Source organism: Hyaena hyaena, unplaced genomic scaffold (assembly GCF_003009895.1).
Source record: "Hyaena hyaena isolate Hyena2069 unplaced genomic scaffold, ASM300989v1 scaffold_254, whole genome shotgun sequence".
NCBI classification, from domain to species: Eukaryota; Metazoa; Chordata; class Mammalia; order Carnivora; family Hyaenidae; genus Hyaena; species Hyaena hyaena.
The window spans coordinates 1494296-1514317 of record NW_024080890.1 but is presented as its reverse complement, the minus strand read 5'-3'; the positions used below and the strand labels follow the sequence as shown (position 1 = coordinate 1514317).

General features: G+C 59.4%; 1 protein-coding gene across 3 annotated transcripts in view; it reads left to right on the top strand.

Moving 5' to 3' along the window:
• SLC37A1 (solute carrier family 37 member 1) overlaps window positions 1–20022 on the top strand; it is a 75583-nt gene that overhangs the window by 30241 nt on the left and 25320 nt on the right. For all 3 annotated transcript variants that reach the window (XM_039245504.1, XM_039245505.1, XM_039245506.1), the window contains 7 exons: window positions 4145–4277; window positions 4972–5050; window positions 7964–8099; window positions 9188–9264; window positions 10159–10325; window positions 13755–13792; window positions 15915–15995. In XM_039245504.1, the coding sequence (XP_039101435.1) occupies window positions 4145–4277; window positions 4972–5050; window positions 7964–8099; window positions 9188–9264; window positions 10159–10325; window positions 13755–13792; window positions 15915–15995 (711 nt within the window). The remainder of the gene's footprint in view (window positions 1–4144; window positions 4278–4971; window positions 5051–7963; window positions 8100–9187; window positions 9265–10158; window positions 10326–13754; window positions 13793–15914; window positions 15996–20022) is intronic.

The following is a 20022-nucleotide window of genomic DNA, read 5'->3' as shown; positions in this document are numbered from 1 at the left end:
GGATGCATTAAAGATGCCAGTGTGAACATTGTGCGCATCTTAGAGGTGTGGAGGTGGCAAACCCAAAGGCCGCCGGCCAGAGGGGATGGGGCAGGTCCTTCACAGACCCCGGAGGGCCGGGCGAGAGCAGTCATGAAGGCAAGCGAGAGTGGCACTTGATCGCGTCCCACCCACCGTGTAAATGCTTGTCGTCGTCACGGCAGGGAGAGCAGGGCGACTATTGGGCGCTGGGGATGGGGAGGCAGGGCTCCCACCTTCTGGGGGACATTCTGTGATCACCTTCCGAGATGAAAGAATATGCACCCTTCAGCCCACCCTGAGACCCTCGCCCACTAAATTAAAGCGCCGCCATAGTTAGGAAAATCTGCATAAGCATCTTTACCGTAGCACTGTTTGCAATTTCAAAAAAAAAAGGGGGGGGAGGGGACAAAACCCTGCATATTATGTGAAAGAAAGTTTGGTAAATTGTGGCCAGTCCATATGCTGGTACATGCAACCACTTAAAAGAATGACAGGGGCGCCTGGCTGGCTCAGTCAGAAGAGAGCGCGGTCTCCATCTTGGGGTCATGAGTTCGAGCCCCACATTGGGTGTAGAGATTACGTAAGTAAGTAAACTTTAAAAAATAAACATGAAGAAACAGAACAAGAATTAGTCAGGGCCAGACCATTGACACAGAAAGATTTCAAGAGGTTTTCTGAGAGAGGAGAGTAAGGGGCACTTAAGTCTGTATACAGCTCTCCCGTTTTTGAAAACCGCAGGACGCACAGGAGCAGAAAGTCCCCCCCGCCCTTCCGTGCACCTGTGTCGGTGGGCGCGTGCGGGCAGCACCGTCCTGGGGTGCCGGTGGACCCCACAGACCAGCTGAGCACACACACGTCTCCCTCCACTTCCCGCTGTTGGCCCGTCTCCGGCACTCAAGCTGTTCTAGCAAGTTCCGTGGGCGGGGGGGCTCACCAGCAGCAGCCTGTGCCGCTCTCAGTCCTGGGGCCGGAAGTCCCAGATCAGGGTGGCAGCGAGGTCCGTTCTGCAGACGGCCGCCTCCTGTGGCCTCACGTAGGGGACCTGCTGTCCCCACAGAGGCCCCGCCCCTGCTCCATCACTGGGGGGCGGGTTTCAACACAAGAATTTGGGGGAACACAGGCATTCGGACTGCTGCAGGCACCAGAACTTCCCTTTCTCTTTTAGGACTTCTCTGGACAATGCCTTGGCTAGTTTTTTTAACCTAGAGCCGTATAAAAGGAGTGTAAAGGCCTAGTTAAAGCCAGTGGACCCATGCCGCTCTGTGCACCACAGAAAGCTGACCACACGTGTCCCTGCACGTATACTACGTCCACACTCACATGTCACATGTACACGCATGCATGCGCTCTCTTATCTAAGTGGTGGGATGAATGAGTGCGTGAGGGTCTTGGCTCAAGTTCAAGCCTCAACAACAGCCTTCTGTAAACGTGCGTCCCTGTAAAGACACGTGCGTCTAGGGCTGCGTGGACATGTGTGCGTAGAACATCGGCACCTCGGAAAGGCCGTGCTGCCCGCTGGGGGCAGGTACAGCAGGGGAGGGCCCCCCCCCACCCGCCACTGCCCGCCCCTCCCCCAGCCCCGCACTCTTGCGGCCCCGAGGCTGTGTGCGCGGCTGTGTGCCGTGTCCTCCCATCCTGCGGACTTCCAGGATGTCTTTCCAATCCCCGTGGCCCCCGCGGCATTTGCTTGTGGTCGCTGTCCCGCCGTGTGTCACGTGGACAGTGGTAAATAACCTGGACGATGGCACATCTGGAGCCTCCAGGCCACACAGTCTTCTGATTGCTCAGCTTTCACTGACGGCCTGGTGTCACGTGTCCGTTAATTTTATGTCTCCTGTTGAAGCTTTCGTGTAAAGATTGGCAAGGGCCACGGACTAGCTCCCTAAGCTCTCACACCAGGGCACAAACCCATTCTCCTGCTGAGGGCCTTTCTGGTCAGTCCATCCTGCCCTGATTGGTCCTTACCTTCCCCTCACACGCCAGGGGTGGGAGTGAGACTGGGTGCTGACAGCCAGCACGTGGCCATGGAAACCAGCATCCTCGGGGCCTTTCCTGGCTCGCCTGCAGGCCTTCAGTGGCCCGGAGGGTGGAGGTCGCGGTGCTAGTAGTAGGGGTGTGGGCTGGGGAGGGGCTCGGTGCAGCCACCGGGGCTGGGGCGAGTGGGGGCCCCTACCTTGGCAGAAGTCGCCGCGCCCTCCCAGCGGCCGGGGAAGCAGCGGGAGGCCAGCACGCGGCACCGGGGTCCCAGCTCAGAGTCACCCCTCATCACGGGACAAACCGAAACAGAAACCCCTTTCTGCTTGTTTATGACACGAGAAGGGGCCCTTTCCAGTCTTTCCTGGTCCGAGGGGACGCAGAAGCCCCGTCCGGAGCAGCGCTCCACAGCCTCCGTCCCCCGTCCCCTCTCAGCTGGCCGGGCCGCACCCAGCTGGCCCGCAGCTTTCTCAGCGACAGGTGGACACCGAGGGCAGTGAGGCACGGGGTCTGGCCCAGGGGAAGGTGACTTCTGCAGGGAAGGGAGGAGCCACGTATGAACCCGGGGGAATGGGGAAGGGTCGCCTGCTGGGTGCAGGGCAGGGGACCCCGGGATCTGGGAGGGGGCAGGGAAGGCTATCTTGCAAAGACTTAACTGAGTTTCTAAAGTGGAGCCCTCGGTGAGTTTTTGGGGTGAGGTTTGAATCCTTGCAGAGTGTCCTAGCAAGATGACAAAGCCACGGGACCGCAGAGTGGCTGAGGCCCGTGTGCCCTGCCAGGCCTCGGTGGCATGTGGCCGTGCAAAGCCGGAGGTGTCCAGCCCAGGCTGACCACAGCCCTGGCAAGGGCGGCCGTCTGGGGCGGCCTCTTGGGTGACACCCTCTTGAAGAGCCGGGTGCCAGGGGAGGAGTCGGTGGGCAGGACGTGTGGCCGCTGCTCCCTCTGGTGCCAGCTTTCCTCACGAACCCCAGGCCCCGTCTCTCACACCGCAGCTCAATAAAGAACGCCGCTTAGGGCCCCTGCTCCCGCTAAGGCCCCCTCCCTGGCCTTGTGGATGCCTCCTTCCCGCCCTCACTCACCCCTGGGGGATTGCTTCTTCCTCTGAGCCCTGGGCAGCAGAAAACCCCAGAAAACGCACAGCAGGCAACGGGGGGTGGGGAGGCCGGGGGAGGGGAGACAGGGACTGTGGGGCTGAAAGGCAGACTGGCCAACGCACGGAGCTTCCCCCGTAGTAAGATGGGCCCTTTCCTGGAAGGGAGCACCCTGCGTCCCCTGTGCCCCCCGCCCCCCGCATCCCCTGTGCCTGATGCTTCAGCCGTTCCTGGTGCCCCCAAACAGCACCGCCGATCCCACCGAGTTCTGGGGCGGGGGCAGCCCTGACTGCAGGCGGGCACACGGAGGCAGGTGGGAGCGGCTTCCTCAGGCCCCCACGCCCATCACCCAGAGAGCTCCAAGCCTTACACGTCCTCCGCCCCTGGCTGCGTTGTGGCTCTAGGGACAACTTGGTGGCCGGTGGCATCGTGCCCCGGCTGCCCTGTAGTCTTACTCAGGCATGATTTGCACACAGTAACGTCCGCAGATCTGAAGCGTTGAGCCTGGCATATAGTACTCACTCGCCTGGGAAACGACCGGTGAGGGTCGGGCCCCTTCCAGCACCCGCTCCAGGCCTGCCTGCCCCGCCCCCATCACGGCCCCCTGCGGGTGAGCTCGGTGGCCACACCGTCACCGCACCTCGCACTCCTCACGTCAGGCTTCTTCTGAGGGTAGATTTGTCCTGTCTGCATGGACCTGGGCCTTGCTCTCCTGCTCCGCGGGGCCCGTACTTGGCTGTGTAAATCCGGTACGAGGAAGCCACCTTGAACCACGGCAGGCAGCTCCCAGCTGTGCGGTTGTGTGCGGGACCCAACTGTCACCAGCCTGCTTGGGCTGTGTGTGTGTTCAGGGTTGGGGGTGGTGGAGGCCTGGGCAGCCTCGGGCACTGCAGGCATCCTGTGGGTCATGCAGACGGACCGGCCCATCAGGGCCGTGCTCCCCCAGAGCGTGGTTGCCCCGGGACGGCTTTGAAAAGAGGGGGCGGCTGTTCGAATGCCGCGAGCCCCCGGGTTGACTTGAGCGCGCCCTCTGCCCCGGCTGCCCCCGTCCACCCTAGGGTGAGCTGCACCGGTACTGTGCCACGCTGCACGAGGGCGGCGTCCGATTCAGCAGCCAGAGCCAGAAAGCCAGTGACAGCACCCGCCAGCATCCACGAGACAACGAGACTGACTGCAGCTGGGCCCCGTTCGGTGAGTTCTCGTCCGCCTACCCGCGTGCATCCCGTTCCTGGCGCTCCGTCCTGCGGGCTCGTGCCAGTGCTAAGAGTCATGGGCAGCCTCGCCGATCTGGGTGGCAGTGACCGTGTTCTCGGCCGTGACCGCCTGTCCGGGGACAGCTCTCTCCTGTCACCCATTCGCCCCTTCCCCAGCTCCTGTGCCGGCAGCGCCTGCGTGCCGAGCCTCTGACGCCCCGGAGAGTCTCTTCCTGGGGAGATCAGCTCAAGGGGACTTGTATTTTGTGTCTGTCAAAGATGAGAGCCACGCTTTGGCAAGCAGAGACTGTGCTGGGCAGGAGAGGGAGCCCCCAGGGGTGCGGGGCGGGGGCTGGCCTGGGGCTGCTGCCGAAAAGCCAGACTAACTCGGGGGGCAGAGTCTGTGAATAAACCACACGCTCACTGTGCACAGTGGCGATTTTCTCGAATCCAGGTAATGTTTATTTAGTGATCACTTGAAAACGTGGCGGCTTTCTTGCCCTGTGTCGAGAAGCCGCCCAGATGTGCTGGCACTTTCTCTGTGCTCACAGCTGCCCCTTTCTCCTTCCGAGTCTCTGCCCACGCGTAGGGAGCAGGCGTGTATGCCTCATCCCCCAGCCCCAGAGCACGGACAGGTATTGAGTGGAAGTAAGCCACACTCACCGCTTCCTGTTGACTTTCACCCCGTGTAGACCAGGACAACTACCAACAGCTTCTCGGGGCCCTGGACTACTCGTTCCTGTGCGCCTACGCCATCGGCATGTACCTCAGGTGGGTGTGCCCGCGCCCTCGCCCGGTCACCGCAGGCTGCGTCCGCAGGTCGCTTACCTTCCCGTCTCTCCTCAGAGACGAGGGGAAAGTGCAGTGCTGGGTTGATCCACACGAGACCGCAGAGCGGTGGGTGTAGATGCCCCGGGTGCTGTGCTGATCCGGCGGACCGTCCGGGGACGGCTCTCGGGGCCCCATTATCCCTGCCGCAGTATGGTCGCAGGGGCCAGGGTGCTCGTGGCTCCCGGGGAGCTCTGCGGGGCACATCCTCCCCTCTGTCCTGGGGCCACCATCTGCTCACGTCCCAGGTCACCAGTGTCACAGCCTTTTAGAGAGAGTGTGCCGGGCACGTCCACCTGGCTGCCTACCCGCCCCAAACAGAGCACCTCACCGTCCTCCTTGCGGCCGGGGCGTGGGCCCCAGGGACATGCAGCTGGGAGTGAATCTGACTCTAGTGCTGCCCCTCGTTGGGCTCAGTTTCCCCTCTGTGAAATGGGGAGAATAGTAGGTGACTCCTAGGATCACGGTGAGGATAGCATGTGCGGAGCAGAGCCCGGCCTGTGGAGCATTCCCAGCATCAGTTATGTGTGATTGTGACCCCATTCTGGGTTGACCTAGGAAGGTGGACGTGTTATCAGCTGATTAAACCGGTGTTGCATCAGGCCAGCCAGGTTTAAAAAAAAAAAAAAATACATATATATATATATATATATATATATATATATATATATGTATATTCAGTCCCTATATATATATAGGGACTGAAGGCCTTCAGCTCAGGAGGCATGTGCTCAGAGACCCTGTGATCTTTGGAGCTGTGAGTAATCATGGGGACGCCTGTAAGAGGTGAGCTGCTTCCAGCCATCCACCCAGAGTGTGGCATCGTCCACATCTGCCCCTGCGCCCCGCTCAGGGTGGGGCTGGGTGGCAAGGCCCAGTCAGCCACTTTGTGTTGCTGGAGTGGATGGCCCCTCTCTACTGCAGACGTGGTGTGAATGAATGAATGTCACATATTCATATTCTACAGACCGCGGCCTTTCTGCACACCAATAATCTATAGTATGAAAAGGCCAGAAGGTTGGACTGTGTTTTTCCCAGTTACTAGAAACCAGTATTTAAGTGTGGTTCTCGATTCAGAGCGATTTTGTCCCCTAGGCAACAGGTAGCAGGACCCAGAAACAAGGTTGGTCATCGCAGCCGGACAAGGGGGTGTTTCTGGCGTCCAGTGGGCAGAGGCCAGGGCCGCTGAGCCTGCTATGGCCCAGAGTGACCCACATGTCCAGAGCATTGAGGTCAAGACTTTAAATAAGGTGGTCTTTCTGTTGCTTGTGTAGCAGCACAGATAACTTGTCATGCCACTTGCCCGTGAGGGTTATTATAAAAGTCTGTCTATGAAGAATCCACAGTAGGCTCGTGGCTGTGGCGGGCATTCAGTGCTTCTTTGGATGGCCTTTTAGTGACATCAGGGCATGCGGCTCATGGAACAGATTGTTAGTGTGTCAGGTGAGTTGTCTACAGAGGGCGGCCTCGTCCACCCAGGCCTTCCTAGCAGGCGGGCCGTGGCCTTCAGTCCCGCCATGCATCAGGCGTAACGCTGAATGGCGTCCATTCCATGAGGCCTTTTCTTTAAAACCTTGGAAGCAGAGACTAACGTTGGGCCCGGTGGCGTAGGGCAAGACGGGAGAACACTAGTCGGCCCTGGCCGATGGCACGAGCTCTGTCCTGTGACGTCACACAGGTCAGCCCACCCGTCCCCCCCCAGACACATTTTCTCTGAAGCCAGCAGATTGAAACAGAGCACTTGTCTGGCTCTAGAAGGCTCTTGAGTTTATGACCGGTTCCTACCCAACTTAAAATGTGACGTGAATGTTGTTTCCAATTTTAACTTACTGCCTCTGCCTCAGTCGTTTGCCTTCGTCACTGGCGTGGCGCTCAGTCACTCTGCTTTATCTGGGGACTCCGGAAGGTCAGGCTTTCAGGTGTGTTGGCTCTTGGGATGAAAGACAGAGTGGCGGAGAGTGTTCCCAGAGCATTGTTCCGGGCAGGTGGGGGTCACTCTCCATTACGGTTCTTGTTTATCAACTCCCGGGACAGCCACGTGGAAGAAAATGTGACCCGTGGTTTTTCGTAGCTGTAAAAACCTCCCAGTCACCTGTGATTATTCTGGATTTTGTGCCCTTAACAAGTGACAGTGTCAAGTTGCCCCACGGCGGCCCTTCTCCTAAGGCAGTCAGAGGCCACCGTGCACCAGGCCCTTCACCCGCTGTGACCTCCCGGGAGGACCAGACGCCTCTGGGACTGAGCTCTCTCTGCCCCGGCCGCCCCTGGGGGAGCCACCTTGCAGGTGAAGAGGAGCACAGCGCCCCCTGTCTCCAACTTCACGTTCAGGACAGGCTGTCTCCAAACCCGGTCGCGGTGGTGCTGTCGGGTGGGCAGAGCCCCTCCAGCCCGGCGTGTTAACGCAGGGGACTCATTGACCGCTCGGGGGCCCAGAGACTCAGCGAGGCCACAGCTGATCCTTTCGTGACGCGTCTACCTCTGCCCGTCCGGGGGCCTGACTCCTGTGCACAGTTACCGGATGCTGTTTACAGAAAAGCATGTTTAACTGGCAGGGCAAGTTTTGGGCTGTTTTGATTGGCAACCGCCATAGGCAAATCATAGTGTTTGAGGCTTGTTACTTGACAGTTAGTGGCTTTTACTAGAAATAGAGTCTTAAAAGATGTTGCCAGTTGCCAGCTTCTGGTTAATAAGTGCGCCGCTGGAGACGGCTGTGATGAAATCTTCCTGGAAACTGTAGTGCTTTCAGTCCTGAAAGCTCCGAGAACAGCGTGGAACATCCGGCTGGGTCCCGGGCCCTTCTCCGCATGGGCATGTGTGTGTTTTCTCATGTTTCCCCTCTTTCTTCTCTGTCCTCAGCGGCATAATAGGGGAGCGCCTGCCCATTCGGTATTACCTAACTTTTGGGATGCTGGCCAGCGGCGCTTTTACCGCCCTGTTTGGATTAGGGTATTTCTACGATATCCACAGTTTCGGATTCTACGTGGTAACTCAGGTGAGGTCCCCTGCCACGAGAGAAGGCTTCCCCGGGGCAGGGGGTGAGGAGGGTGCACGGGGTCCTGTCTGCCGTCGGGGTCAGCACTGGCATAGGAAGCTCTGTCCTTGCAGCGGCCGTGAGGGCTTTCTTCATCCTGGGACCTGCCTCTTAAATAAAATCCTCCCCATTAAGCCTCTCTGCCCTCCGGGGCATGGAGGCAAGGAGTGTGGAAGACTCTGAGATGCTATGTCCTGTCTCCACGGAGGGACGTGGGTGTGGCAGGGGTGGGAGGAAGGGAGCACTCTGGAGCTGCTGGCTGGAGGTCGGGGTTGCGGGAGGCCAGTGGGGAGGCCAGGAGGGAGCCTCATGGTGCTCCAAGGGGGGTAGAGCCAGGTCGTGGGGCTCAGCCCTTTCCACTGGCCCGGCCCTGCCATCCTGGGGGCAAATAGTGGCCACAAGTGAGAAATGACAGAAAACCCTGATGGCTGCCCCTGAGGCTCCCCAGAGCCTGGGGGCATCATCAAGTCAACCAAGCAGACTGTACAGAATTTGCTCTTTCGAGTGTTGCCATAGGGCTTGAACAATTTGGCTGTTTCAACGACAACAGCCCTTCACACTTTATAGTAAAATAGAAATATCAGAAGGAAGTGAAAGAGCTTCCTGGGGTCCCAACGTGTCCTAGAGGGAAGGCCCAGGGTGGTTGCAGGGGGCCCTCGCTGGAACCTGCTTCCGGTCCTGTCGTGCACTTGACCCTCGACGCCCCAGAGACCCAGGCAGACCTGCTCGCGCTTCCAGAACCCTCTGAAAGTGTCAGCCGGGTGCTGTTAAAATGTGGAGAAACGCTCCTCGCGCTCTGTGTCCAGCCTGTTGTCTCGGAGGCTCAGGACACAAGCCGTGGACGTGTGGATGTGTGTAGCTGACAGCGCCTCTCTGGCGGTCGAGGCTCCCATCAAGGAGGGCTTTGCTGCCTTGCTGCTGTGGGCATCCAGCTGTCCCCAGACTCGCAAGGAACTGGGGGTGTGGAGGGGGGAGCACCCGTGAGCCCGGCCCAAAGACGGCCGCGTGCGCTTTCCCAACTGCCGTCAGCCTCCTTTGCCCCGTCACAGATCATCAACGGACTGGTGCAGACCACGGGCTGGCCCAGCGTCGTCACCTGCCTCAGCAACTGGTTCGGAAAAGGAAGGTGAGAAAAGGTGACCCCGCCTGCGGCACTGTTTATTTTTTAAGATTCTGATGGAAGCCGGACCGCCTCATTTTTAGTTACTCTAGATTCCCTGCAGAAAAAGGTGCTGTTGCTAGCCTCCTCTCTGAAAGATGATTGAAATCCAGGCGGGCCTTCATCCCTGTTGCGGGCGGGCTGAGCCTGTCATTCTGCGCCTGCGAGCCTGGCCGACGCGCAGAGCCTGGGGCCTGGCCCAGGTCTTGTGAAGTAACATGTACATCTTCCCAAGACTGGAAGGCACGTGGAAGGGGACAGGTCCCGAGTAGCGCCCAGCGGCAGAGCCCAGCGTTGGGCCCACGGCCCATTACGATTTCTGTGTGACACACAGCGCAACCAGGCCCGCTGGGAGCCACTGAACAAGACAGGGAAACCAGAGCAAGAACACCTCCGAGAGCCTGGGTTTGATTTATTTTGTTTTTGAGAGACAGAGATAGAGGGTCAGAGAGAGGGGGAGACACAGAATCGGAAGCAGCTCCAGGCTCTGAGCTGTCTGCACAGAGCCCGACACGGGGCTCAAACCCACAAACCGTGAGATCATGACCTGAGCCGAAGTCCAGTCGGACGTTCAACTGACTGAGCCACCGGGTGCCCCAAATGATTGTATTTAGATTACGGAGGCACAGATTTAAATGTGGGGCCTCCCAAGAAGTTCAGGAAAAGGCTTTCCTCTTTGTAAGCACAGAATAACTAAGCTGAGAGGGGTGTGTGGTTACACAGCCTGACGTGTGTCCGGCCGGGCTCCCTGATGCAGCCGGTGTCAACTCTCGCCGGGCGTAGGCCCCTTCTGCCCTGCGCCTGCTGGTCCATCAAAGCGTCTCGCCATCATTTGCCGCCTTGTGTTTGGTTGTGTTGCAGGCGCGGTTTGATCATGGGTATCTGGAACTCCCACACGTCCGTGGGCAACATCTTGGGCTCCTTGATTGCCGGCTACTGGGTGTCCACGTGCTGGGGCCTGTCCTTCGTCGTGCCCGGGGCCATCGTAGCAGCCATGGGCATCGTGTGCTTTCTCTTCCTCATCGAACGTAAGTACCCCCGGCCTTGGAGACGGCACCTGGGACGGCTCTGTGGGCGAGTTGTGGAGAGAATGGGCTGTGTTAGCCCAGCGCAGGCCCACGGCCACCCCGCTCTCCCCCTCGCACGCAGCCTCCGTCCTCAGGACGGGCTTCTCTGGGGAGCTGCTTCTCCCCCGGATCTTGCTGGATGCTCTGTTGTCTCCTGATAGCTAGAGTAACCGATGCTGAGGTCCCTCCGGCTCCGCAGGGTGAGGCGCGGCTGGCCTGGTGCTGGCACGGCACATCCGGCTCAGGCCCGCCCTGCTGCTCACGGCCAGCCCGCGTGGCTGCCCCCCCCCACCCGTCTTGCCGACACAGGCTGGTCAGTATTTCGCCAGCGTGTCTGCCTTCTGATAAGATCTACCTTAGACAGTGTAGACAGTGGTATAAAATTGTTGCACATCCTAACGAGATGAGAGCATTTTACCAGGAACCCAAATCCTTTGTGCCATCCTACACTCCTTACCACACTTGTGACTTAATTGCATTTGAAATCAGTTTTCAACATCGAGGTCAGACAGGGACAGGGACTCTGGCTGCCCCTCCCGTGACAGAGAAGCCACTGAGAGCGTCCGGCATCGGGGCGTCCTCATCCCACGGATGTTCCGAAGGGTCGCGTTTGGCATTTTACTTCTTGGATTTGGCTTCAAGCAAAGTAGAACCTACGGCTCTGCCCAGCCCCCCCCCCCCCCCATTATCCCGGGGACGCCTGGGGACACCCTCTGTGTCGGCGGAAACCGTCGCTTCAGCTCTGCGTTCGGGGCCGCCAGCTTCCCCTCGCAGGACGTGCAGGCCTGTCTGACGCAGCCTCTCCCGTGTTTCTCGGTGCTAAAGGCAACCTTTCCATCTTAAAGTAACTGCCATCCAGCCATGCAGGTGTGTGAGGCTCCGAGCCCGCCTTTGTCTGCAAGAGCCAGCCTGTGGTCCACTGAGGCCCCAGATGCACCGTGGGCGTGAGCAGGGAGGTGCGGCTGGGGCTCGCCCCCACGCCCCCCTCCTCCGGGGGCCGAGGACGCTATTTGCAGCTGGTTCACCGGGCCAGAACGAGTGAGTTGTGAGGCCGATCGGGGTGTCTGAGCCGCAGCAGTGGGACAGGTCCCTGAGTGGGACACGGGTGTTGCCCTCCACGCTGGCTCCCTGGCGCCCGGAGCCCAGTCCCGGCGCCCTCAGAGTGTTCCTGACGCATCAGTCGCCTGGAGAATAGCGCACATCCTGCCTGAGGTCTAGTCCACGGCAGCTCTTTCCTTCTTCCTCCACCGAGGGAGGGCTGGTTCTGGGGGAAGGAGGAAGGCTGTCTGCCAGCCCGGCCGGGATCATGGCACCAATGCCTGTTCAGCTCAGTTTCCAGCCAGGGCCGCGTCCCCCACTCAGGACAGGGTTTCCAAGGAAGCTATGGCCCGTCCTCCAGAGGAGAATGAGAGCCCCCTTCCCACGGAGCCACGGCGCCCCTGGCTTCCGAGGGGGCGGGGCAAGGCAGAGAGGGTCCACACGGGGCTCTCCTGGAGCCCCCTTCCCTCCACCGCTGGTTGGGGCCCCGCTGTCCGTCCGCACCTGCGGTGACCCGGGAGCGCCCCTTCTCCAGCCCCACGAGCCCTGAGGCCAGGGGACCCCGCCCAGGAGGTGGTCCGGAGGCCTGTGCTTGCGTTGTCCTTGGCCTGAGGGACAAGGTTGCGTGCTGGCCAGCGGGGAGGCTTGAGGCGCCCTGGGCAGGGCGGTGCTGTGGGGCCGAGGCCTGGACACGCTGCAGGCGACCTGGGACCCTCGGCCGAGCCTCTGTGCCTCCCGCCCCCCAGCGTGCACCCCCGTCTCCCCGCAGCCGCGGCCCGGAGGGGCCTCTCTGTGCGCACGGCTCTGACAGGCTCTCCCATGTGCTCACCGGTGACCTTCCCCTGGAAGCAGCGCCCCTCGCCGGCCTCGGGGGTCGGGGCCTCTGCAGCCTCCTGATGCCCCCCCCCCCTCCCCGTGCTGGGGTTTGTGCGAGCAGAGAGCCCGGTTTGCAAGTGCAGACCCTTCTCTCCGCTTCCCTCAGGCCCCAGCCAGGCTCTCGTCTCCGTGGCCAACACGTCACCTGTCAGCCCGAGTCCACCGGGCACGTCCATCTAAGGGGCTGCTTGCTGTCCTCCACAGCAGCACAGAGCTGCGGCAGTCAAAGCCTTCCTGCCAGTGGAGCGGGCACCGTGCCCTGTCCCCGAGAGCGGGGGCTGCGTGCACAGGGACGGGGCCACAGCTGTGAGCCCCGACGGCGATGCCGCCAGGAGGACCCTGCCTGCAGGGGACAGCCCCCCGCGCGCCTGCCGCTCTCTCCCACCCCCTCCTCCCCCTTCTCATGCCTGGGCCTCTCCTGCTCCCCCTCCTCCGGGGCCGGGCTGTTCTTGGCCCCCCTGGCTCAGCCTGGGAAGCGCTCTCTGGCGTGTCCCATCCAAGAGCCCTTTGTGCTAATGCCCCCTACAGTAAAGGCCATATGGTGGGGACTGGCCAAGCCTCACAAGGGGTGGTGACCTCCCAACTGGGCCTTGGGGGCCTCACAGGGGCCTCCTGGGGAGAAGCGCCTGGCGCCACCGATGGCACCGTAAGCAGCGACGGCACATCTCAGGTGTGCCCGGACACTGCCAGCGCCGAGCAGCCGGGCAGGGCGGGCGTGTAATAGCTCCTGGTCCAGCAGGACGTGTGTTCGGCCCGGCCGGGCCCCCCGTGGCTATCACCCCTGTGTCACCAGAGGGAACTCAGCTGTGGGAAGTTTAAAGTTAGAAGAGGACCAGGATCCTTGGTGGGGGAGGGGCCCAGCTGTTTAAGGGTGGCCTCTGGGCTCCGAAGCAGGGGGCTGTGTCCCTCGGCGCCTGGTGGCCGTGAGTCTGGCTGTCATCTCTGTGGCTTTGCACCTCTCCTTCCTTTGCATTTAGATAAAAGGAATTTTGCTCTATATCAAAATAGATGTTTGGTCCCCACTAGTTTTCATGTGTAATTCACGCCATAACGTTAAAGGGCCCATCACAGGTGCCGAAGGTGACTGGCTGCTCCCAGGGGCTTGTCTGTACGGGTCCTCCTGAGTCCTGCCCTTAAATGCCTTGTCCCTGGCTTCTCGCCGTATCACACGCTCCACTTTTTTTACGTGTCCCACGTGAAATATTGCCCACGTTGCAAAGCAGTTCTCACACGTGTGATGGTCTCCTGTTGCTGGTGGCTCCCTCTCCGCGTGCGCCAGGGGAGCTCGCGGCCTTGGGGACTGACGGGGGGCGTGGGGCGGCCTGGCGGGTGGCCCAGCTGCACCCCTCCCCCCCGGGCAGCTCCTTCTCTTCCGTCTTGGCTCCTGCAGTCACGTACCAGATGGCTCGTTTCGGTTTAATGTCTTGCGGTGGAAGCTCGGCCCCTGCTCACACGTGTTCACGTTTGCTGTTTCAGATCCGAAGGACATCGCCTGCTCTTCCTCCCTGGTGGCGGTAAGGACCCCTCCCCCTCCCTGCGGCTTCTAGGACTGTGTGCCGTCGGCCAGGCTGGTGGCCTGGGCGGTGTCAGTGGGTCACCTGGCATGGACGTGGGTCCCACCCTCACAGTAGTGGCAGTGCTAGGAAAGGGCTGCTCATGACCATGGCAACGGGCCCCCGGACAAGACGCGCGGAGCAGTCTGGGCTGGGATGCTCTGCGTAGGCTGACCTCGGCCCGGCCCCGGCTCCCCAGCCGCTCCCGGCAGGTGCTGTCCCCTCTCCGGGAGAAGCCCCTGTGGCCTCACGCCCAGCTCCCCACTGACCGTAGGGCAGATACCGCGAGTCACCCTCGCTGACTTCACCTGCGTCCTCTGTCCTTCCTCGGGCCCACACTGGTCCCTCCGAACAGCCCGCAGGGTCCCAGCTGCCTCGTCTGGGCCCACCCCGCGTGGCCTGTTTCCAGGGTGATGTCCTTTTCCCCTCCCACCGTGAAACGCGCTCCCTCTCCCCCTCCCCGTCCCCTCCTCCTCCCCTCCCCTCCCCCTCCCCCTCCCCTCTCTCTCCCCTTTCCCTCCCTTCCCTCTCCCCCTTCCCCTCCCCCTCCCCTCCCCCTGCCCCTTCCCTCCCTCTCTCTCCCTCCCTCTCCCTCTCGCTCTCTCTTCCTGACCCTGAGCATCCTGCTCCTCCCGTGGCACCCAGCCCTGCCTAGGCAGAGTGCTCTGCTGGCCCCGCCCCCTTCCTGCACCCCCACCCCCAATGCATCGGCACCACAGCCTTTCCCCCCTCGCCCGAGCCCGCACCGCTGGGCCCTGGCTCTCAGCACCCCTGGGCTCCCCAGCGGGGCCTCTCCGCCAGCACCACGGCCACACGGGCCGCTGCCCACCTGCCACCCCGTAGAGGCATCGGGGGCGTCTCCACTCCACCCCATCAACCAGCTGGGCCCCCGCTGGGCCCTGTCTCAGCTGGGAGCCACCTCCCCCACGCTGGCCCCCGGCTCTGTCCTCTCCACTATGAACCACTGCTCATCAGTCTCCTCAGATGATCCGCACTTGCCCCCTCCCCCCCCCGACACACCTGAGCTCCACAGTCGGCCGGGGGAGTCCAAGCGAGTCACTGACTTGATTAACGGCCTCCCTCGGCTCCTGCCTTACCCGGCGTAAACCCGCTTACCCCTTGCTGCCCGTCTCCCCACTGGGCCGGCGCTCTTGTCGCCCACCGCCAAGGCCCCCTTACAGGAGCCTGAGACTCTCCTCTGACCCCCTGTTAACACTTGGGGCCTTGAAGCACAATTAATCTGAAAAGAAGGTTCTGGTACCTTACAGAACTAAAACAAACCCGACTTTGAAACTCACTGCCTTCAGGAAGGTTAAACAACACATTGAAAAAAAAACAAACTATAGTTGATATTTTAAAACATTTTAAAAGCCGTTTTCCTGCCACGAGCATGAGTTCCGTTTCCAAGGTCGTAAGGATCGGTGTTTGGTTGTGCTGTGAATTAATGCTGGTGACAGCTGGCCCAGCGGCTGCGCTCTGAGACACTGAGGTGCCCGTGACAGCCCCTGCCCTGAATCCGGCTGCTCCCCAGGCAGGGCCTCTGCTCCACCGTGAGACAGAAACACTGTATCGTTCCTACAGGCCTTCCCTTCAGTCATTTAAAAATGCCCGGGCACCTGGGGGGCTGAGTCAGTTAAGTGCCAACTTCACTCAGGTCATGATCTCACGGTTCCTGAATTCAAGCCCCGTGTCAGGCTCTGTGCTGACAGCTCGGAGCCTGGAGCTGCTTCGGATTCTGTGTTTCCCTCTCTCTCGGCCCCTCCCTTGCTCACGCTGTCTCTCTCTGTCTCTCAAAAATAAATAAACATTAAAAAAAAAGTCAAAGCCAGTAAGGAAAATTAGGTTGACATAATCAATATTTTTACATTTCCTTATACCTCAACCTTGGGTTATTCTTCGAGAAAGAACTTCTTTCCACCTTCTCTTGTCTGAGGGTCTAGAGCCCCCGGTTAGCCCGTTGTTTTATTTTAGCCGTGTCTCGTTTCCCTGTGAGGCGCTGCCCGGTGCCCCTGGCTCCAGCGCTGTCAGCCGTGGTCACCGGCCAGCCGTCCGGGCATTGCGCTAACTCCTCTCTTCTGTGCAGCATCCGCGAGGCCACGAGAACGGTGCCCACAGGTTCAGGCTGCAGAAGCCGGTCTTCGTGGACGACAAGGCAAAGCCTCTGGTGAGTTACACGGGCCCCCGCTGCCCCACAGGAATCCGAGCCCTGCCTCCGTGACAGCCTGGGGCCCCGTACTTCCTCCGTGAGACCCAAGTCCGCCCCTGCACGATTTCTTTGGGCAGTAGGCTGGGCTTACTTTAAGTGTATCGTCAAATTTGGAAGGGACGCCCTCATTCAATGGCTGTTGGCAGCGTTCACTGTCCCAGGTGTGCTCCCCTTCGGGCCACGCCCTGCATGTCAGTCTCGGTCCCATCTGCTCCCGTGGACTCACATTCTGGGGGCAGGGGTGAGGGACAGAGGGGAGACCAGCAGTTTCCTGCAGCAGCTAAGTGCCAGGCACAGGGCCCCCCTAGACAGGTGAGCCATCCCTAAGCAGGGGGTGTGGACAGAGCCGTGAAGGGGGGCGGGTCTGCATGGACCTGGGTTGGGGGTTGAGGGGCCACACAAGGAGGGCTTGCAGGTGAGGTGGGCCCGAAAGATAAGGCAGAAGACCATCTCCCAGCCCCCTGCGCTGCCACGCCCGTGTTACAGAGGAGGAAACGGGCACCAGCGCTCAGCGGCCTCGCCGCAGCCCAGTGGGCCCCCTCCCCTCCAGGATGGTGCCACGAACTTTCTCGTGTGGCTCCGCTTCGCTGAGCACAGAGCCGCAGGCGCGTTTTGGGTGCAGTTTAGTCATTGAAATTACAGGCTGTTTTCGTTTTCAATCAAATAGACTAAAGGATAAATGTGCTACGTGGGCTTCTTACTGTCTTTTATCTTCACTGCCTAAGAAAGTGTATTCGTGGTGGTTGAAATAACCGAATAGGGGAAAATGGTGTCTTGTGCGTCTTGGTTCTCAGAACTGAGGGAAATGTGCCTGGAATGCTCTAAGCTCTGTCCTCACTGTGGAGTGTGCCTTAAACGGTCGGGTGTGTTTGCGCTGCTGTTACAAGAACACCGCGGACTGGGCGGCTTCAACGACATGCATTTTTTTTTTTCCCATTTCAAACATTTGTGTCCAGAGGCTGGAAGTCCACGATCCAGGCACCAGTGGATCTGGGGTCCCTGGATGCTCGTGAGAGCACAGGGAGACACGCAGGCTCTCGGGGCCCCTCCTACAAGGACCCGATGCCATCATGATGGCTCTGCTGCCACTCAGGGCTCGGGCCCCGATGCCATCGTGACGGCTCTGCCCACCACTCAAGGCTCAGGCCCCCGCACAGGAATCAGGAGGAACACGTATGTTCCGTCCACACCGTCAGACGTTCGTCGATGTCCGAATGGCTGTGACACACCCCAGGCGCCGTGTCCCCACGCACTGCCCACCAGTTCTGATGCCGCGTGTCCTGAGTGTAACCCCCTCGTTCCTTCCCTGCACCTTCTGCAAAAGTCATTGACTCCCATGTCCGTTGTGTGTTGAGAGGCCCTGGTGAGCCCCGCTTCAGGCCCGGCCACGCCCAGCTGACCCTGATGTGCCCGTGACCGGGCAGATTTTGGTCCTGTGTCCCTTCCGTGTGGCAGGAAGGGCTCACCCACTGCGGGTGGCCCTTGGGTCACCAGGCGGGATGTCCCTCAAGTCTGGCAGGACACCCTGTTTTCCGCTTTCCCAGAGCGACCAGGCTCACATCCACGGGGGCCGGGAATTGAGTGGCGCCCACCCTGCCGCTGCCACCGTGTCTGTGCCACACGTGGTTCCTCAGGAGGAAAGGTGTGAAGCGAGGGGCACGTGGGGAAGCAGGTGCAAATGGAGGGACACGGCCCCGACACCACTAGCCAGGTGGACCCGCTTCCGTCTTTTGGGTCTTCATGATGCTTGGCTTGTGGTGGCCGACACGTGTCACCCTTACAGGCACACGTCATTGTCATCCTTGGCTTCTCTGAGGGTCTTTCTGGCTGTGTATGGCTCACCCAGCACGTGATGAGCACCTCGTGGGTGTTTAAATGCAGAAGGTGTCCCCACATGGCACACCAGTGGGGACCCACAAATGCCCAGGCGAGACTTTTGTCACAGCCCAGCTACGGGCTGCACAGGGCCTGGTGTGAGGAGAAGGCAGCTTTCCCCTACCTGTTTGGGGTGTTTTGTTTTTGTTTCTGGGGGTTTTTTTTTTTTTTTAATTTTTATTTATTTTTGAGACAGAGCGTGAGCAAGGGAGGGGCAGAGAGAGAGAAAGGGAGACATAGAATTCGAAGCAGGCTCCAGGCTCTGAGCTGTGAGCACAGAGCCTGATGGGGGACTTGAACCCACGAACCATGAGATCATGACCTGAGCCGAAGTCAGATACTTAACAGACTGAGCCTCCAGGCACCCTTTTTTCTTTTTTTTAACTTGAGAGAGAGCAAGCACAAGCAGAGAAGGGCAGAGAGAGAGGGAGAGACTCTCAAGCAGGCTTTCATACCCAGTGAGGATCCCCGCTTGGGACTCGATCCCACGACCCTGGGGTTATAACCTGAGCCAAAATCAAGAGTCAGACACCCAATGGACTGAACCACTCAGGCACCCCACCCCCTGATTTGTCTTGCAGAACCCACCATGACACTCCCTTTTCCCCCTGTCTCCTCCAGACACTGCTGAGGACTGGACTTTGGTAGGTAGGAGCCCCCAGGCTGTGCATAAAGATGGTGGGTGTGAGCAGGAGGCCTTCCCCACAAAGGCCAAGCTTGCTCAGATAAAGAGCGGGGGGGGGGGGGGGGCAGGGGGGCTGGATCCGGGGCTTTCCTCCAGCCCAGCGGGTGAGCCAGACACGCCTTAGGGAACCAGGAAGGGCTGTGACCAGGCGAGTTTCTGTGTATAATTCCTGCTCTGAGTTAGAGGCGCTCTTCTCTTGCTGAGCAGTCTGTTCCCTCTGTGTTCTCTCTCTATCTGTCTGAGTCTCACCCACTGGGGAGTCAGCGTTCGTGTTTACAAAACACCTGTCCTAGACCCAAGACGATACAAATCCCAGAAGAGAACACGGGCAGTAACGTCTCTGACTTCGGCCACAGCAGCCCCTCTCTAGACGTGTCTCCAGAGGCAAGGGCAACAAAAGCAAAAATAAACTATTGGGATTTCATCAAGAAAAAGCTTCCGCACGGCAAAGGAAACCATCAGATCTAAAAGGCAACCTCCCAGACGGGAGAAGATATTTACAGATGAAATATCTGATAAGAGTTAGTATCAGGTATGAAGAACTTACACAACTTTTATATGAAGAACTTATACAACTTAACACCCAAAAAGCAAACAGTCCAATTAAAAAACGGGCAGAGGACGCGAACAGACACAAGGAAGACACCCAGATGGTCAACAGACACATGAAAAGCTGTTCAACATCACTTATCATGGAGGAAATGCAACTCAAATCTGCAACGTGGTGTCACCTCACACCTGTCAGAACGATTTTCCCTGCCGCCGGGAGTGCGCACGGGCGCAGCCGCTCCGGAATGTGCGGAGCTCCCTCAAAAAGTTAAAAATAGAACTCCCTACCCTTGACCCAGCAGTCACACTACTGGGTATTTACCCAAAAAACAACAAAAACACGAATTCAAAGGGATACATGCGCCCCTGTGTTTGTAGCAGCATTACCTACAGTAGCCAAGAGAGGCAAGCAGCCTAAGTGTCCGTTCACTGAGGGACGGGACAGGCGATGAGGTGCATATACACTGGAGCACTCCTCAGCCGTAGGAAAGCATGTCATCTCGCATCTGCAGTGACATGGGTAGAGCTGGAGAGGATTGTGCCGCGAGAAATAAGTCCATTGGAGAAAGACAAAAACCACATGACTTCACTCATATGTAGAGTTTAAGAAACCAAACAAATGAGCAAAGGGAAAAAAACAGAGGTAAAGACAAACCAAGAAATGGACTTTTTAAATTTTTAAATAGACTCCACACCCAGCGTGGAGCCCCACATGGGACCCAGTGTGGAGCCTGAACTCACAAGCCTGAGACCAACGGTCGGATGTTTAGGGGCGCCTGGGTGGCTCTGTCGGTTAAGCATCTGACTTGGGCTCAGGTCATGATCTCACGATTGGTGAGTTCTAGCCTGCTTCACATTCTGTGTCTCCCTGTCTCT